The sequence below is a fragment of the Terrapene carolina genome, unplaced genomic scaffold (genome assembly GCF_002925995.2).
Source record: "Terrapene carolina triunguis isolate 2854851 unplaced genomic scaffold, T_m_triunguis-2.0 Scaffold96, whole genome shotgun sequence".
NCBI lineage: Eukaryota > Metazoa > Chordata > Testudines > Emydidae > Terrapene > Terrapene triunguis.
The window spans coordinates 17,860,308-17,880,586 of record NW_020664447.1 but is presented as its reverse complement, the minus strand read 5'-3'; the positions used below and the strand labels follow the sequence as shown (position 1 = coordinate 17,880,586).

Below are 20,279 nucleotides of genomic sequence, written 5' to 3'. Positions count from 1 at the left end.
GTCCCCGGGGGCTGGGGGGCCGCGGAGGGAGCGGCTACCTCGGCCTCTCGTGGCTGCTTCTGGCTTGATGTTGGGGGTGGAGGGGCCCTTGCGGGCAGACCGGGCACTGGTGGCTGGCTGGGAGAGGCCCCGCGGGCGGCCTGCCGTAGTCGCTCCCCAGTTGTCCGTTGCTCAGTGGGGTGATGCCCTTCATTCCCCCTTCTCGCACCCGCTTGCCTCCTAGAACCAGCCTGGCAGCTGGGGCTGCAGCGCCTGCTCCGAACCCAGCTGCCTTCAGACGAGCGGTTTGTGTTTGCGGTGCTGTTTTCTCAAAACAACTATCCTAGGACACGTTATTCCTGCGTGTTTTCCTGTCAGTCGAGCCCGGCTCCACTGCTGATTTGCTGAGTGATTGTGGGTAACTCATGCTCCCTTTCTGTGCCCCTGTTTCTGTTCCCATTCACGGTGTCTTGTCTGCTTAATTCTTATTCCAAAGTTTACGATCTGATGCTGTAGGTTTCTACAGTGACTCGCACAATGGGTCTCTGATCTCAGCTGGCACTTCTAGTTGCTATTGTAAAATATTAATATTAACTTTAGTTTGTAGGTGGGAATAGTGATGGGCACAGGTTGCGAAAATAGATCAATAGTTAGAATTTTGGAGTTCTTTTGCTAGAAAGATACAGAGTCCACAGGGACAAGGTTAAAGTAGGGGGAAATCATGTTTTTAAAAAAGATTGTGTTTCTGGGAGGAAAACAAAAGACTATCTTTCTCTTTACTCTATTCCTCAGCAGATAGAGGCTTTTATTCTCATGTGACATGGGTGTCATGTTGTTTGGAGTGTCTTATGATTGCCTGCCTCAGGGCAGACTCAAAAGCAGGGCAGACACCCCAAACTGGAGGTATGTTCCACTATTAGATTTCATTAACCCAGTACCAGATGTGAACTCTTCTTTACCAATTAGCACATTAAAATCATAGCCTGACATCTAGCTTTTGTCAATAAAATTAATGCTGTGGGAAATTTTAAAACAAAAATCTTGGTGTTTGTCTATCACGTTATCTCAAAGCACTCCATAAAAAACAATTAGGCTACACAGCTTTGTTGTGGTAGGTAAGAAATATTTAGGCACCACTTAATACTTCCTGTACTAAAATGCAAAAGTTTGTTTAAATGATTTATAGCAGCAGTATGGGATAGGTTAGTTCTCTTGCATGTATGTCACACCTCGCTCTAAACAATCTAAATTTAAATTAGTGTTATAATACTATTGACTCAATGTATATTCATCTCTCTCTTTTTACCTGCAGGCTGTTCAGTTCTGCTGAAGATACATTTTCCCACTGTAAATCGGTGCATCAGTTTAATATTAGTAACATGATCCATAAGCATGGTAAGTACTTCTGTGATAATTTTTAACTCTTTGCCATGAAATGACATTTTATTTAAATATATATATATATATATTTTTTTGTGGATCAAGGAAGGAAAATCGTTTAAAAAGAACAAAAACCTCTTTCTGAAGACTCGGCAAACAAAACACATTTCTGTCTGGGCCATGTATGCCCTACTGAGCCTAATAAAATTCCTACACAACATTTCCATGTTGGGCACTTTTTGTCCTTTATATCTATCAGTAAAGCTCTGTCTAAACTGTAGACAGAATCAGTTAAGTGTGAACAGTGTCTGACAGTTACTGCTAACATAGCTGAGCGCATCTACCGAGGAGCCATCTTCCCTTCTTAGGTCTTTCTGCTTTTTCATACCTGCTACACTGAACAGCCATGTTTGTACTTGGGCATTCTAAGATCTGAAAATGCCTCAACTGTTTTTCACCAGATGCAGTCCCATCTACATTTATAATTCTACTGTTGCCTTAAAAAGGCTGTTATCTTTTTGACACATTGGTGTTTAGATAATTTTAAATAAGACCTATTTACACTGCAGAATAGAACTGCTTTATGGTGTCAGGGCAGTCATGCTGTAACCAGGGTCCCTGTCATGGTTCTACAAGTAGTGTAGGATAAATCTCAGAAATTATCTATTAGGGAGAGAGTAGGATGTGGATTGGATGTGAAGAGAATAGGGAGGAGGCTTCGAATTAGTTTCTGCAACTTTAACTTAAAACTTTCAGAACCCTACATTCCTTCTCAACCCCCACTTTGCTTAGCATGCAGGCAAGGGTTGCAGATGAAACTGGATGGACAAGGATCTCAAACAGGTTATTAAGAGAGCTTGCAAGTAACGAAAAAGGGGTGGATCAGCCAGGAAAGCTACCTCTTGAAGGTCAGGAAGTATGGGGTGTGTGTGGGGAGTGATAACTGCCAAAAGCCAAGCAGAATTGGATCTTACAAAGGAAATTAAAACCAATAGTAAAAGATTCTTTAACCATATAAATAAAAAGAAAACACCACTAAGCACGGAGGATGGGATGGAGATTAAAGTACTGTAGGTATGGCTCAACACCTATACTCATACTTTGCCTCAGTTTTTAAGAAGAGTAATCAGGAGTTTGGGGGGCAGTGGCAGGGTGACTAATGAGGATGAGGATATAGAAGTAGAAATTACTACATCTGAGATGGAAGCCAAACTCAAACAGCTTAATGGGACCAAATCAGGGAGCCTGGATAATCTCCATCCAATAATAAAGGAACTACCACATGCAACCCCAATAGCAAGGATTTTTATTGAATCTCTGAACTTGGAGATCGTGCCCTGACTGCAGAATTGCAAATATAGTACCTATGTTTAAGAAGGGGAGGCAGGGGAAGTGATCTGGGAAACTACAGGCACATTAGTTTGACCTCAATTCTATGCAAAGTCTTAGAACAAACTTTGAAAGAGAGTAGTTAAGGAAACAGAAATAAATGGTAATTGGGGTAAAATATAACAAACCTTTACAAAAGGTAGATGCTCCAAACCAGTTGTCTTCTCAAAGAAAGATGAGGTTGATTTTCTAGACAAAGGAAATACAATAGATGTAATCTACCTGGATTTCAGTAAAGCATTTGCTACAGTTCCATATGGGAAATAATTGTTAAATTGGAGAAGATAGGGATTAATAGGAGAATCAAAAGGCGGGTAAGCAACTGGGTAAAGGGGAGACTACAATGGGTCATGCTGAAAGGTGAGCTGTCAGGCTTGAGAGAAGGTACTCGTAGAGTTCCTCAAAGATTGGTCCTGGGGCCAGTTTTATACTTTTAATTCATGAGCTTGGCCCAAAAATTGGGGGTGTCCTAATAAAATTTGTGGTTGTCGCAAAGTGGGGAGATAACTCCCATATGGAGGAGGACTGGAATATTATATAACAGTGGTCTCCAACCTTTTTATGCCCAAGATCACTTTTTGAATTTAAGGGTAACCCAGGATCTACCCCGCCTCTTCCCTGAGGCCCTGCCCCTTCCCCAAAGCACTACCCCATTCACTCCATTTGCACCACCCCCCCAGGTCACTTGCTCTCCCCCGCCCTCACTCACTTTCACGGGGATGGGGCAGCGGGTTCGGGAGAGGGGTGGGCTCTGGGCTGGGGCTGAGGGGTTCGCACTATGGGAGGGGGCTCTGAGCTGAGACTGGGGCAGGGGGTTGGGGTGCAGGAGGAGGCAATGGGGTGTAAGCTCTGGGAGGGAGTTTGGGTGCAGGAGGGGGCTCTGGGCTGGGCAGAGTGTTGGGGTGCAAGAGGGGATACGGGGTGTGGTCTCTGGGAGGGAGATTGGGTGAAGGAGGGGGCTCTGGGCCGTGGCAGAGTGTTGGGGTTCAGGAGGAGGTACAGAGTGCTGGCTCTGGGAGGGGGGTCAGGGCTGGGGTTCAGGGTACAGGAAGGAATTCGGGGTGCTGGCCCTGGGAGGGAGCTCAGGACTGGGGGTTGGGGTGTTGCCTCCTGCTGGGCAGCACTTACCTCCGGCGGCTCCCGGTCGGCGGCGCAGCGAGGCTAAGGCAGGCTCCCTGCCTACCGCATCCCCACGCCGCTCCCAGAAGGGGCCAACGCACCCCTGCCGTCCCGAGGGGAGGGCTCTGAGTTATGACAGAGAATTATTTCCCAGGTATCTGTCTGGTAGGTTTTACCCATATGTTCAAGGCTTAACTGATTGCTGTATTTGAGGTAGGGAAGGAATTTCCTCCCAGGTCAGATTGACAGACAGGGGTGGGGGAGAGGCCTTTCATCTTTCTCTGCAGCATGGTTTGAACTAGAGTAAATGATGGATTAATATAGAAACCGAATGGAATAGTTCTGTTGCTGTCGTTGTATAGCGAATATGGGATATGTTTAAACCACTTTTGTTACTGTGCTACATAGCCAGTTTAAGGGATTGTTTGTCATAAATTAGTCCTAGCTGACAGAATTTATTCAATAATTAGAAAGAATGTGTATCAGAATTGTCATGGGATAAAATACCAGCATTTATACTCAGGTTTCTAGCCAAAGAGTCTTACTATTGATGTTATTGTGGATGTTGCTGCCTTTCTCAGCAAGCCAGGTGGAAAGCTGTTTGCTAAGGGTATGTCTACACCCAGCCGCTAGTTCGGCGGCTGGCAATCGAAGTTCTGGGTTCGACTTATCGCGTCTTGTCTGGACGCGATAAGTCGAACCAGGAAGTGCTCGCCGTCGACTGCGGTACTCCAGGTAGACGAGAGGAGTACCGCGCAGTCGACGGGGGAGCCTGCCTGCCGCGTGTGGACTGAGGTAAGATCGAACTAAGGTACTTCGAACTTCAGCTACGTTATTCACGTAGCTGAAGTTGCGTACCTTAGTTCGATTTGGGGGGTGAGTGTAGACCAAGCCTAAGTGACAGAATTCCCTGTTAGATAATCTATGTTTACATGTGTTCAGTTTTTAGTGTGTAGCAAATATAAACTGAAGACCGAATTAAAGGATCTGACACTTAAGTCCTGAAGAAAAATATCAGAACAATGTAGATGGCAAATTAAGATAGGGACACTGCACTGAATAATAGTGTGCATCCCGGGAACACTGGCCAATTGAACAACTAATTAACGTTCGCACTATGTCAAATATGTGATTTTTAGTGTTACATGAGCTTTTTTTTCTTTTGCAGCACTTGAGTTTTATGGATATATTAAGCTAATAAACTTTGTTAGAATGAAGGTAAGTGGACAGTTTATTACTTTAATTTTTTACTTTGTGCATGGGGAAAAACAAATATTTTGAGTTTGTTTTTAATGGAATAATCCTACATTAAGTCTCTAGAAATAAGTAATTGTGGAAATTGTTTTAAAATTTATAAATGAATTTATGCAGATCTCTGAGCAGCTTAAGTGGTTTTTAGTTTGTAAAATCCACCTTAAATAAATTTAAAAATATTTTAAAATTGAGACACAAGATTTATTCATTCCAGGGCAATGTTTCCTATAAAGTCCAAGTAATTGGCCTTCATGTGTTTGTGCTGCATATTGGGATTTGACGAAATGAGTGGAATTTACCTACCAGCCTGGCCCCAGCTGGAGTAACAGCTGCTGCTCCATTCAGTTTAGGGAGGGGGTTTCCTTGCCACTAGATCCAGGTCTGTACAGAATCACTGTCTGGTAGTTAAGACTAGATTACATAAGGTGGGTAGAAAGTGCAAAAGGAGAGAACTCTAAGTAGTATTGGAAGTATTGCTCATTTCTAATTTGATTGTTTCAGGCCTTGTCTCTGTTTTACTGATGTCAGGATAGCTGGTTCAGAGCTGTAGTGTAGTAGGGGCTGCTTCATGTCCCTGTGAACACTACAACTTATTAACGTGTTGTAACTCTTTCTCCTCATACATTTTAGTTTTAGCATGGATGGGGTCTTACACAACTTAGCATTTTTGAGACCTGTAATGCCCGGGCATGCTTTCATCTTCAGGTTGTATGGACTTGTTAGTTAGTTACATCTTACTATTAGTCCTGTGAGGTAGGTAATTGTTGCAATGTTGCAAATGGAGAAACTGATGTTTCGAGCCTGATTTTCCCCTCAAGATGTGCTGAACATATACAACTAATTAGAGCTGTGAGGCTCAGCATTTGTAAAAACTGGGCTCTGAGTGACTTGCTCCAAGTCACAGTTGTTGTCAGAGCCAGATTTAGAATCCAGGAGTACCTGTCTCTACTTCAGCAATTCTCAACCAGGTATCCGGGGGGTCCGGGGGGGGCTGTGGGCAGGTCTCAGGGTGTCCTTAAGCAGAATCGGTATTAGACTCACTGTGCTCAGGGCAGAAAGCCCCTGCCATGTGGGGCTGAAGCCCCCAAGCCCTGCCACTTGGGGCTAGGGCTGAAGCCGAAGCCTGAGCAATTTAGCTTTGCGGGGCCCTCTGTGGCATGGGGCCTTGGCCAGTTGCCCTGCTTGCTACCCCTTAATGCCAGCCCTGGCTTTTATATGCAGAAAAACAGTTGTTGTGGAACAAGTAGGGCCTGGAGCATGTTGCGGGGGGGGCCTCAGAAAGAAAAAGGTTGAGAACCTCTGCTCTACATCATGTTGCCAAGTAATGCTTCTCTCTCAGCTTTTCCTACAAGGTTATTTTAATAAGTCGTTTAGACACTCGTAGCCCAGGTGATTTTAATGATGGGAGAAAAGTTAAACTAAAGTAATTATGTCTTGTAGTTTACTTTTTAAACTAAGGTCCTATGATTTTGAAGAACCTTATTTCACATGCTCATTTAACTTTTGTCTAGAAACCAACTGCAGAGTACTTGAATTCTCTCAGCAGCCCACTGCCTTGGGAGGAAGAGGAGTACTTAAAACCAGAGCTAGAAGATGATCTATTACTTCAGTTTGGTAAGACTTTTCAAGCAGAGTATATCCTTGCTAGAAAAATAAGTGAATTCGCCCCTTTCCTAATTTAGTACATCCTACGTGAGACAATATAGATGTAGATGGGCTAGATTTACATTTCCCAGGGCAATGGACTATCCAAAATGGTCAAGTGAAGTGATCTATGAATATTTTGTATCAATTAAAAAAATAAGAGGTTGTATGAACAGATTGGGGAGGGAGTGTCACACTTAACTCTAAATGTTTATGGAATTTCCATTCTTATGCTGCAGCAAAACATCTTTGAATATTCCATTTGGGTACTTAATCCCAACACATGCAAATAAACAAATTAGAGGCAGTAATCTGTGTCATTGAAAACTACTTCACCTTTTATATTGGTTGTCTTTCATTAGGTACCCAACAAATACAATAATATAACAAAATTATACATTATAGTGTTGTATTTCGACCTCGGAGTTCTGATGACCTATACAAATCACTTGTTTATCTCTCTCAACTTATATCTGTGTTACTTGTATTCTTCCTCCCCTTTGCCAATACTATTTTGTCACTCACTTGGTGCATCTTTCCTTCATTTAAATTGTAAGGTTTTTTTAGGGCAGGGACCGTGTCCTCCTGCGTTTGTACACTACCTAGCACAAGGGGCACCCTGTCCTAATTAGAACTTTCTGTATTGCAGTAGCACACAAGATAGGGAATAGGGGATTGTTTCCCTTTCCTAACCAACTGATAGTTTGGGATTTTTCTGAATATACCACTGACTTGCAATGTGATACTTGAGCAAGTTGCCAAAGGCCAGATTTCCAGAGCTGCTGTGTACTCACAGCTCCATTTGATGTTATTAGGAGTTAGAGGTGCTCATCACTTCAGAAAATCATGCTGTAAACGTGTCTCTCACTTTTATCTATTGGGTAAAATGAGTATTGACCTACGAGCAGGGGTATGATTTTTAAATCCAATTATTCCTGTTACTAGACATTATTCTCTCTATATATCTCTAGTTCATTTTTTTTAGAACATCCAAACTGTATCTAGAGGAAGCCATGATTTTGCTGTTGATCCACTGAAGTAACTTCCAAGCTGCTTGACAAAATCTAAATAAGAAGGCTCTCTCCAGGACTTCAGGAGCAATGTCCTGTGCTTCAGGACTGTTTTACCAATGGCTTGTCATGGCTTTGACATCCACTTCAGTCCTGTTCTGTGGCTTTATTTGTGCTTTACTGTGTAGCTCCATTGTAAATGTTTTGATGGTTTCTAACATGTTCCATGCTTGTGCTTGCTCCCTCTCCTTCTCCCTCCCTCTCGGTAGTTTTCTGCCCTGCATCCTCCTCCTGACGCTCATGTTGGGGACTGCCTTTAGGGTAGGGATACTGATTTTGTTTCCTGTTCTGAGTGGTGTGGAAGCATTATTTCCCCCATCCTCCATGACCCTAACCAGTTCTAGACATAGGCATGGGAACTTGGGATTCGGGGGGTGCTGCTGGACCCCCAGGTTTTGTGCGGGGTCCTGGCCCTGTGTCCGGGTCCCATCTGCTACCGGCCCTGCGCCCGGGGCTCTGCTCCTGGCACCGTGCCCTGGGGTCCCAGCGTCCACCCCCAGCTGTGGTCCCAGCCTCAGTCCCTTTGCCCCGTCCACGTCTTCTCCCACCCCTGTCCTCCTGGAGCCATGGCCCGGTCCTGGCCCCAGCTATGGGGAGAGAGGGCATGGATGGGGTAAAGGGGATGTGTGAAGTAAAAATTTTTGGGGACCACTGGCTTTCAGTACCTGCACTGTAAAAAGTGTTCCAGTGCCACTGGTTCTAGAAGTTCTGTTGCCATAGCTCTTGTTGGTTTTGTGCAATCCCCCCAGAAAAGCATAGCTCCGTTAGATCAAAGCAAAGGTGTATTTGGTTCCTAAATCCAAGCTCATTTTCTCTGCAGTGCTTCTGGCTAGTCCAGGGAAGACAAGCCAGAGGATCCATGTGTTCTACCATGCAAGAGACTCAATTACGATAACCCCATCTCCCAAGTGTGGTGGGGCCTAATCCTGCACTGTTGACATCCAGTGGTAGTTATGTCTGCTGTGTTCAGTGGGTGCAAGGTTAGACCTATGTTTTGAGGCCAAGGCACTATTTTAATAATAATGAATTCTACTTACCTATCGATCTCAAAGCATCTCACACATTTTTATTAAGCACCACAACAGTCCTGAGGGATGAGTTCGAAGGGCTGTGAATATATTCTTTGTCACATGCTAGTTATGAAAGCCTTCATCTTGTAGAGCAACTTATTTTTTGAGTTAATAGCCCTTCTAGCTCTCGGCTAAGGTAATTGGTAAAGCAAGGTGTATCACCTTTATTGGCTTCAGCTACAGGGAAAGTCTGATTTGTTAAGTCATGAAGACTAGTATTCAGACACATTTGAAAGGTAGGGTGTTTTTTGGGTACTGGTGTTAAGGGCCTACCTCCTCCCTGCTCATTTATGTTAAGTATTATCTTGCTCTGCCGGTAGTCCTATCCGTGAAGATACTTGTGGAATAAGATACTATTTAGTGAATGAAGGTAGCAGCATCAGGCTCTTCCTTTCTACACACACACACACAATCTGTAATTAGGTAATGCTGTCAGTTGACGAGTTGATAACATTTGTTGTTCTATTTCATTAGACATAGAGGATCTTTATGCTTCTACAAACATCTCAGACCCCAATGGATTAAGTGATAACACAGCGATCCTCGAACAGTTGAAATGTACAGAACACAGAGCAAAGCTTGCAGAAACAGCATTAGCCAGAGCACAAGAAGATCTTCAGAAAATGAGGTAAGATGTTTTTGATTGAAGCTTTTTCTGAAACACTTGGCAGTGTTCTGGATGGTAGACAGAAATGTGTGCAGGTAATATTAGCCGTCAGTAGAAACTCAAGCTGCAGAATTCAAATTTAAGTTAGCACCAAGAGGGCATTAGTCTTTTGTGTGTGTTTTGCCTCTGTTTGCAAATAGTGTTGATTGTGGTGTTTTTAAAAATATTGCAAGTTGAAGCACAACTAAATTGACTATATGCCTAGACAAAACTCCTGACCCATGAAACAGATTTCTTCCCCTTCCCCTCTCCCAGCCATCAAATTCTGGTGTTGAGGAATTCCCATTGAAAAGTTCTTTCCTTCCACTGCTCCCTTATCCCCAAACTCAAATCTAGGGAGTACTAGCAAGACTATTTCAGTTGATCTTAACTTTGTTGTGCATGTTAATTTTAAATCATGAAGTTTTGCAATATGTCATTGGTGCTGGTGCAACTGCATAAATATGAGGGCATTTCAGACTTTGGTGTCTCCTGGCATTTATGAAATCCTGCCAAACTGTTAGTTCAAGAGGACAACTGCAGCCACTCCAGTTGATGCAATCAACAGCATTGGAAAGATGAAGTATTAATGTACCTCGAATCACCTTTATTTAGGAAGTTATGGTTGCTGCCTATTGGCAGGTGCAGTTAGAATCCCAGGACTGGAAGGAACCTCGAGAGGTCATCTAGTCCAGTCCCCAGCTCTCATGGCAGGACTAAGTATTATTTAGACCATCCCTGACAGGTGTTTGTCTAATCTACTCTTAAAAAATCCCCAGTGATGGAGTTTCCACAACCCCCTAGGCAATTTATTCCAGTGCTTAAGCACCTTGACTGTTAGGAAGTTTTTCCTAATGTCCAGCCTAAACTGCCCTTGCTGCAATTTAAGCCCATTACTTCTTGTCCTATACTCCTCCTTGTAACAACCTTTTATGTACTTGAAACTGTTATCATGTCCCCTCTGTCTTCTCTTCTCCTGACTAAACAAAACCAGTTTTTTTCCATCTTTTCTCATAGGTCATGTTTTCTAGACCTTTTATCATTTTTGTTTCTCTTCTCTGGACTTTCTCCAATTTGCCCACATCTTACCTGAAATGTGGTGCTCAGAACTGGACACAATAATCCAGTTGAGGCCTCATCAGTGCAGAGTAGAGCGGAAGAATTACTTCTCATGTCTTGCTTACGACACTCCTGCTAATACATCCCAGGATGACGTTCGCTGCTTTTTTTTTTTTTTTTTTTTTTCCGCAACAGTGTTACACTCTTGACTCTTATTTAGCTTGTGATTCACGATGACCCCCAGATCCCTTTCTGCGGTACTCCTTACACAGTCATTTCCCATTTTGTGTGCCCGCAGCTAATTGTTCCTTCCTAAGGGGAGTACTTTGCATTTGCCCTTACTGAATTTCATCCTGTTTACTTTGGATCATTTCTCCAGTTTGTCCAGGTCATTTTGAGTTTTAATCCTATCCTCCAAAGCACTTGAAACCCCGCCCAGCTTGGTATCGTCCACAAACTTTATAAGTGTACTCTCTGTGCCATTACCTAAATCAGGGGTGGGCAAACTTTTTGGTTCGAGGGCCACATCTGGGAATAGAAATTGTATGGCAGGCCATAAAGGCTCACAAAATTGGGGTTAGGGTGTGGGAGGGGGGTGCAAGCACTGGGATGGAGCCAGAAATGAGGAGTTCAGGGTGCAGGAGGGGGATCTGGGCTGGGGCTGGGGGTTGAGGTGTGGGAAGGGGTGCAGGCTTCAGTTGGGGGTGCGGGCTCTGGGGTGGGGCTGGGGATGAACGGTTTGTGGTGCAGGAGGATGCTCTGGGCTGGGATCGAGGGGTTTGGAGGGCGGGAGGGGGATCAGGGCTAGGGCAGGGGTTTGGAGGGCGGGGTTGAGGGTCAGGCATGCAGGCTCTGGGCGGCGCTTACCTCAAGCAGCTCCCGGAAACAGTGGCATGTCCCTCCTCCGTCTCCTACGCGAAGGCACGGCCAGGCAGCTCTGTGTGCTGCCGCGTCCGCAGGCACTGCCCCTGCAGCTCCCATTGGAGCACCAGAGGGGACCATTGGAGCGGGGCCATTGGTGCACATAGGAGCCAGAGGGGGGACATGCCATGTCTTCCGAGAACTATGTGGAGCGGTTCCCGACCCTGCTCTCCAGCTGGAGTGCCGGAGCGGGGCAAGCCCCAGATCCCGCACCCCCCAGCGGGAGCTCGAAGGCCAGCTTAAAACGGCTGGTGGTCCCAATCCGGCCCATGGGCCGTAGTTTACCCACCCCTGACCTAAATCATTGATGAAAATATTGACGAGAACCAGATCCAGAACTGATCCCTGCAAGATCCCACTTGTTATGCCCTTCCAGCTTGACTGTAAACCACTGATAACTGCTCTGTGGGAACAGTTTTCCAACCAGTTATGCACCCACCTTATAGTAGCTCCATCTAGGTTGTATTTCCCTAGTTTGTTTATGAGAGGGTCATGCAAGACAGTATCAAAAGCCTTACTAAAGTCAAGCTGTAGCACATCTACCACTTCCCCCCCCATCCACAAGGGTTCTTCTGCTGTCAGAGAAAGCTATTAGGTTGGTTTGACACGATTTGTTCTTGACAAATCCCTGCTGACTGTTATTTATCACCTTATTATCTTCTAGGTTTTTGAATGGCTTGTCATGGCTTTGACATCCACTTCAGTCCTGTTCTGTGGCTTTATTTGTGCTTTACTGTGTATCTCCATTGTAAATGTTTTGATGTTCTGGGTAATGAAGTTAAGCTGACTATTCTGTAATTGTCCTCATTGTCTTTATTTCTCTTTTCTGTATAGATGGGCACTATATTTGCCCTTTGCCAGTCCTCTGGAATCTCTCTCGTATAAAGAAGTCTTACATGTTACATAATGTGAGATGTTTGAGTCCACCATATGCTTTCAAGTTACAGAATTACAGTTCTGTGTACTACACAAACATGTGGAATACAAACTTATTCTTGTTCAGAACCTAGTAATTACACTTATAAAGAGCATGCTGCGTTTGAGACCCCGTAATAAGCTAGTACTTTCATGGGATATCAGCGTGATCTTTACAAAGTGGAAGTCTCTTCTTGAGCCAGGATTACATTTTTAAATCACGGTTTGTGTTCTATGATTTTCTTCTGGTGCCATTAAAATTTTAGTAACTTACAAACCCGTCTTCTCTTATTTTTGTTAAGCTAAGGGTAGATATCTACAACTTCCTAATCAGTATGTCAGGGTTAACATCTCTACAGTTATGAAAAATGCTTTAGAAGTTTAAATGACCACATGTTCAAGACTTCACTTTTACATCTCATCTGAGCACAGAGGCTTCTAAAATTATTAAAAGCTGTCTCCAGCAATTAGTGGGAGGACAGTCACCTAGTGAATCACAAACATTTCTTGCTGCACCTGGGTTTTCCTTAAAGGTTGCCAGTCCAAACAGTCATGTTCTAATGATGATTAGTTTGAGCTGACAAGTTGAGAGTGCAGTTGTATGTGGTTGGAGGTTAACAGTAACAATCTTTTGATTAACTGGTGGCAAAAGTAACCATGTTTTCTAAACATAACTATGTTGCAACCTACAACATTTGACACAGTTTACAAATTTAAAGATATGTCACATTTATCTTGAATTTATCATCAGTGTCCAATTGAATGGCAACCCTTTTGTTGTTGTTGTTGTTGGTATTTCTCATGATCTTTCTTGACGGTCTTAAAATTCATTCTATTGGGAGTTTAGATCTAGAGTTTCCTTACAGTTGAATTGATTGAAAATCATAACCCTGGCATCGGGGCAGGGTGACTTTAAAAAATGATCTCATTTAACAAAAAAGAAAAAACTACTTTTTTTTAATCCAGATTGAGACTTTTTATAAAACAAATTTTGAAAATATGTATTATTGCAACTTTAAACTAAAATTTATATGAACAAAACTAAATTCTGTTTTTTAAATTCTGCTATTGAAAGATTCTTAGTTGAAATGTACAAAACTGCAATAGGAGAAAACAAAATATTGCCCTGCTCCTCCACACACTGAGCAGGTATGTAACTTTGCTCACATGAATAGTGGTCCTACTCATGTGTAAAATTAAGCATTTGCAGTGTCGGGCTAAAATTGTATTTCGTTAAAAACTTTTCTCTTAGTGGCATAAAATGTTTACTTACTTTTCATCGGGAACAAATTTTTCTGTGACTACATTTCCAATAAACTAATAACATTATTCTGAAATCTTTTGTACAAACAAGCCAAAATTTTCAAAATAAAGTTAGGCTACTAAGACTATATTTAGGCACCTAAGTGCTTTTCGAAATCCTACATCTAAATCAGTTAATAGCACAAGTCCCGTTGACTTCAAACTGTAGACTCTGATTGAGGAGTGTAGGCTGGTTTGAAGCACTTCTGTTTGCTTGACTTGTGGGAATTCATAATATCTGAAGATGCTGTTGGCTGCAAATATAGCACAAGCTGTTTACTTATAAGTTTTGTGTTTGAGTTTATAGTATTCTTACTGTGAGGCCATGGTCTTATCTTTTTTAGCATAGAGGAATATTTTCAGTGGCAACCTCCTTAGTTGAGAAAACTAAATTCTCGTGGAAGAAACAAGACATCAACAAGAAACAACGAACAAAATATCCTCTTTAGCAAGTTAAGACTATAAAAGGGGAAATAAGTGGAGAACTAGCAACACAAAAAGAAAAAAAAAATCTTTTACCATTAAAATAAATCAACTTGCATTAAAATATCTTTTAAAATCATTATTTGTATCAATCCTGCCTGGTTTTCTTTTTTTAAAAATTTTGTTGGTTGTTAATATACTAAACCTTCCATAAATCACTAACGTAGGTGTGTTTTAGAGTAGTTTTTATAGGTGTCATGATATTGAACCACATCTCTAGATAATATGGTCTGTCATGTTTCTCATTCTGTATTTTGACTTCTGACGTACTGTTACCATAGAAACAGCTTGCAAAATGGGAATTTCCCTCTTAAAAAAAAAAAAAACAAAACCTCTAATAATCTAAATCAGGTGGGTTGTAATTGGGATGCTTTTCCAAAATAGATGGAGGGTGCAGGGATAGCAGGCAGATAAATGAAACACTGCAAACTTCACACTGCTGGAATTTAGTGTCTAAAACGCGGAAGAAATGCTGGTGTTAAAAAATGCAGAGAAAATAGCAAATCATGCAGTAGCTTCTTCTCGAAGCCAGCAGGGGGAGTTTCAGCACGGTTAAGCCATAATGGAGTTTTGGTGTTGTAAAAGGCCCTCTGCAGTCTGTATTCCTTATCTCCTCTCAGCTCTTTTCTCCCCCCCCCCCCCCCCTTTTCATAGTCCCGTAAACATGTCTCAAGGGTATGTTTCAAATTGATTACAGACAATTTGCACAGGATTTTGTGATGAACGCAGATGTCAGAAGCAACTCGTCGTCATCTGGCGCCATTGCGGAACTCCGGGACGATGAGGATGGCGTTTACTTCAGTTCATATGGGCATTATGGGATACACGAAGAGATGCTAAAGGTTAGAAAGTCAGCACAAATGCATCTTACTCATAACTAGGAAGGAAAAATGGGATGAAATAAAGCTACGTGCCTGTAAATATACACTGCAGAGTAGCTGCATTTTTAACCCTTTCGGTGCTTAATAGTTTATCCTGGGAGCGAGAGTGAAAGAATCACAAAAAAAGAGCTTGTATTTTCAGCTGCCATTGTATCTAGATCCCTGTTGTATACATTCTTGACTACCAGAAACACGAGAAATTTAATAAAAGTATATTGAGCTTACAGGTATACTTGATTGCTAGTAAGAAAATATTCATCTCTCAATATCTATAACATAATCTGTTCTTGCCGCTTTTGTTTCTTTTGCTGTAGAAATGTGGATGAATTCTATACACTACTATACGATATAAACAGTAAATGTCTTTCATTTTTTATTCTGCTCTTTAGATGAAAATTTAGCAAACAAAAAAACACACTAAAACTTTAAATGCTATGTCTGCCAATTTATGTAGTTATTCAGAAATTATTTGAACTCCATTTAGTATATTGATAAGCATTACATTGAACAATTACTAGGGTTGTCTAAATAGTAAAGTATTTAAAAATGGAAAATATATTTAAGAGAATGTCCAGAACTTTTCAAAAAACAAACAAAATCCTTTCATCCTGAGTGTTAACTTGATTTTATAAGTTTAACTTTATTTTAACCCAAAATCTTTAGTACCTCTTCTCTGAAAAAAGAATATTATGTAGTGTACAAGGACAGGAATTTGTTGCTCTGAAATATCATAAAGCAATTTTGCAATTTCATAATAAAGAAAGAACATGGGTATCTAAACAAAATCAACTAAAATATGTATAGCATAGGTAGCAGATTTAGGCTTCCTGCTTTCTGAAACATTTACGGGTCCTAGCCTTGGAAAATTCCTCTGCGTTTGTTTTATGGTACATTTGAACAGCATTGAGCAGCCAATGTGTTTTTATGGAGCATTCTTGCAGAAATGCTTTTGTGGCACAGGTATCTGTGGATACAGAAAGTAATGCGCTTTCCAAAATGAAAAGCATAGTGGTGAACAGGTATGTGCAGAACTTGGAAACGTTCAGATTTACCTCAGCACTGTATGTCTGGCAGACTAACACAATGACTTTTTTAAATATGGGGCCAAAGGTGGTGGTGGTTGTTTTTTTTGTTTTTTTTGTTTTTTTTAAGTCAGTCACACAGATAATCTGAAATCATAAGCTCTAAATTACTTTGTCAGACGGGGGTAAAACCATTTTGTCTATACTAACAGTTCATAGTACCTTGCTTTGGAGCTAATCTAAAAGATCCTGAACCTCTAAATAATTGATAGTTTTGTAGTTTGTGATAAATCTTTCTATTTCACTGGCTTCAGGAAACTTTTGTGATGTTAAAATCCCTTCAGTAACAGCTGTTTTCTGCCCAATAAAATGTGGAAAATACCTGAGTTATGGCATGTGTAAGTTCTTGTGTATATGCCTAGTTTTTAGCTCCAAATGCCTATCCAACACATACAAACATTTTTTTGCTTGTTTTTATTATTGAGGTTTTTTACATTAAAAATATTGGCTCATTAAATCGAAGTGACAGCAAACTTTGTTAAATTAATCCTAAATTTATTTGTGATTCTAACATGTTTTATTGGTTTAAAATAAACAAAACAAAAAACAAAACTAAGAACCATGCACACAAAACTTGCTCATGTTTTTTGTTCTCTAACTTGGCCCTGGCAGGTCAGTGTTGTTTATGCTGTCCCCTCCCATAGTATTTCAGAAGACAGGAGGATTGGTACTTTATTTAAAAATTGCTTGAGGAGTGTCTGATAATAACTTACTTATTTTTCAGGTTGTTGTACTGAAAGGTTGGGTGGGAGGAGAGAAGGAATTGATGAATAGAGACCCAAAATGAATGACTGAAGTTCATTGAAGCAGCAGTGCATGTAGTAAAGACAGCAGTTGGAATTCTATTGATTAAGCTGAGGCAGTGTGATAGGTGAGGCTGAAAGCTTTCCAGCTGACTGCTTTCTCGATTGATGCTGAACCTTTTGAATTTTTTGTGGTTTCAGCAAATCTAGTATTTCAGTGCTGCTGAGAGCATAAAAAAATCCTAACTCCTTAGAATCTGCCCTCATAACAAACTGATTTAATTTTAGATGATCCTAACGAAAGTTTTTATAATTCACAGTTTTATCAAAACAATGCAAAGCTGTGATTCTTTCAACATTTTATTTAACTATCCCATTTTTGTAATATATTTTTTTTCAAATATATATTTTGTGTGTGTGTGTGTGTCTGTGTGTGAAGAACTGACTTACCTTAAATTAAAATGGAGCTCACGGGAATCTAAAGTTTTTAACAAAAGTTTGCATGCTTATGCTTTACTCTAAAAAAAAGTTAAGTAACTTTATTTTGCTCGTCTAAAAAAAAATAAACTGTCTTGGCAGATAGAGAAATTATTCTTTTATCTTTCATAATATTAAATTCTTGATCTTTTGTCATCTAGTGGTGCAGTACGAACTTTGTATGCATGCACTCAGGTTCAGCTCTTCAGCACAGTATTTTTTTTAGACTGTCCAAGCCAGAATCATAAATAGTTATAATCATGGCTTTTTAATTTCCTTTGCATTTACTCTTGAGTCTCTGGCTATTGCAACAGGGACTCTAAAACAGATGTCTTACTGTCCATTTGAGTGCCTATGCATATAAAGAGGTGCAGTATTAGCTTGCTGGTAAGTTGAGCTACTCTGCCAGCTCACATACTAATCCACTACAGTTATCTCAGAGAGGTGATTAAGAAAAAGCAGAAAGCCTACAAGGAGTGGAAGATGGGAGGGATCAGCAAGGAAAGCTACCTTATTGAGGTCAAAACATGTAGGGATAAAGTGAGAGAGGCCAAAAGCCATGTAGAGTTGGACCTTGCAAAGGGAATTAAAACCAATAGTAAAAGGTTCTATAGCCATATAAATAAGAAGAAAACAAAGAAAGAAGAAGTGGGACCGCTAAACACTGAGGATGGAGTGGATGTTAAGGATAATCTAGGCATGGCCCAATATCTAAACCAATACTTTGCCTCAATCTTTAATGAGGCTAATGAGGAGCTTAGGGATAATGGTAGGATGACAAATGGGAATGAGGATATGGAAGTAGATATTACCACATCCGAGGTAGAAGCCAAACTCGAACAGCTTAATGGGACTAAATCGGGGGGCCCAGATAATTTTCATCCAAGAATATTAAAGGAACTGGTACATGAAATTGCAAGCCAATTAGCAAGAATTTTTAATGAATCTGTAAACTCAGGGGTCGTACCATATGACTGGAGAATTGCTAACATAGTTCCTATTTTTAAGAAAGGAAAAAAAGTGATCCAGGTAACTACAGGCCTGTTAGTTTGACATCTGTAGTATGCAAGGTCTTGGAAAAATTTTTGAAGGAGAAAGTAGTTAAGGACACTGAGGTCAATGGTAATTGGGACAAAATACAACATAGTTTTACAAAAGGTAGATTGTGCCAAACCAACCTGATCTCCTTCTTTGAGAAGGTAACAGATCTTTTAGACAAAGGAAACGCAGTGGATCTAATTTACCTCGATTTCAGTAAGGCATTTGATACGGTTCCACATGGGGAATTATTAGCTAAATTGGAAAAGAGGGGGAATCAATATGAAAATTGAAAGGAGGATAAGGAACTGGTTAAAGGGGAGACTACAACGGGTCATCCTGAAAGGTGAACTGTCAGGCTGGAGGGAGGTTACTAGTGGAGTTCCTCAGGGATCGGTTTTGGGACCAATCTTGGCACAAAAAGTGGGAATGCGCTAATAAAGTTTGCAGATGACACGAAGCTGGGAGGTATTGCCAATACAGAGAAGGACTGGGATGTCATATAGGAAGATCTGGATGACCTTGTAAACTGGAGTAATAGTAATAGGATGGAATTTAATAGTGAGAAGTGCAAGGTCATGCATTTAGGGATTAATAACAAAAATTTTTGTTAAGCTGGGGACACATCAGTTGGAAGTAACAGAGGAGGAGAAGGACCTCAGAGTGTTGGTTGATCACAGGACGACTATGAGCTGCCAATGTGATATAGCCGTGAAAAAAGCTAATGCGGTCTTGGGATGCATCAGGCGAGGTATTTCCAGTAGATATAAGGAGGTGTTAGTACCATTATACAAGGCACTGGTGAGACCTCATCTGGAATACTGTGTGCAGTTCTGGTCTCCTATGTTTTAAGAAGGATGAATTCAAACTGGAGAGGCTACAGAGAAGGGCTATTAGGATGATCTGAGGAATGGAAAACCTGTCTTATGAAAGGAGACTCAAAGAGCTTGGCTTATTTAACCTAACCAAAAGAAGGCTGAGGGGAGATATGATTGCTCTCTATAAATATATCAGAAGGATAAATAACAGGGAGGGAGAGGAATTATTTAAGCTCAGTACTAATGTGGACACAAGAACAAAGGGATATACACTGGCCATCAGGAAGTTTAGACTTGAAATTAGATGAAGGTTTCTAACCATCAGAGGAGTGAAGTTCTGGAATAGCCTTCCAAGGGGAGCAGTGGAGGCAAAAGACATATCTGGCTTCAAGACTAAGCTTGATAAGTGTATGGAGGGGATGGTATGATGTGATAGCCTAATTTTGGCAATTAATTGATCTTTGACTATTAGCGGTAAATATGCCCAATGGCCTGTGATGGGATGTTAGGTGGGGTGGGATCTGAGTTACAACAGAGAATTCTTTCCTGGGTGCTGGCTGGTGAGTCTTGCCCCCATGCTCAGGGTTTAGCTGATATTTGGGGTCTGGAAGGAATTTTCCTCCAGGGCAGATTGGCAGAGGCCCTGGGGGTTTTTCACCTTCCTCTGCAGTGTGAGGCAAGGGTCACTTGCTGGAGGATTCTCTGCACCTTGAAGTCTTTAAACCACGATTTAAGGACTTCAGTAGCTCAGACATAGGTTAGGGGTTTGATACAGGAGTGGGTGGGTGAGATTCTGTGGCCTGCGTTGTGCAGGAGGTCAGACTAGACGATCATAATGGTCCCTTCTGACCTTAAAGTCTATGATTCTATGATTCCAATATGTGTGCTTGAGAGCCTGCCAGCTCTTTGGGGGATGTTGAGTTAGTGCTTGGTCATTGCTTCTGAACTTAGTATTTCATAGTGTGTTGTGCGGCTCCAATGATTTATTTGTTGTCTTACGGTTTGTAGG

The 20,279-nt window shown here is 41.4% G+C and overlaps 1 protein-coding gene across 2 annotated transcripts in view; it reads left to right on the top strand.

Annotated features, from left to right (window-relative positions):
• The first annotated feature begins 1,273 nt into the window (after positions 1–1,273).
• The window catches only part of PRMT3 (protein arginine methyltransferase 3), a 101,938-nt gene continuing 82,932 nt past the window's right edge, over positions 1,274–20,279 (top strand). Inside the window, exons 1-5 of one of the 2 annotated variants that reach the window (XM_026651390.2) lie at positions 1,274–1,374; positions 5,036–5,085; positions 6,633–6,735; positions 9,380–9,533; positions 14,929–15,073. In XM_026651390.2, coding sequence (XP_026507175.1) covers positions 1,359–1,374; positions 5,036–5,085; positions 6,633–6,735; positions 9,380–9,533; positions 14,929–15,073 — 468 coding nt within the window. In that variant the 5' untranslated portion in view covers positions 1,274–1,358. The remainder of the gene's footprint in view (positions 1,375–5,035; positions 5,086–6,632; positions 6,736–9,379; positions 9,534–14,928; positions 15,074–20,279) is intronic. The other variant, XM_026651389.1, reaches the window with a different exon arrangement.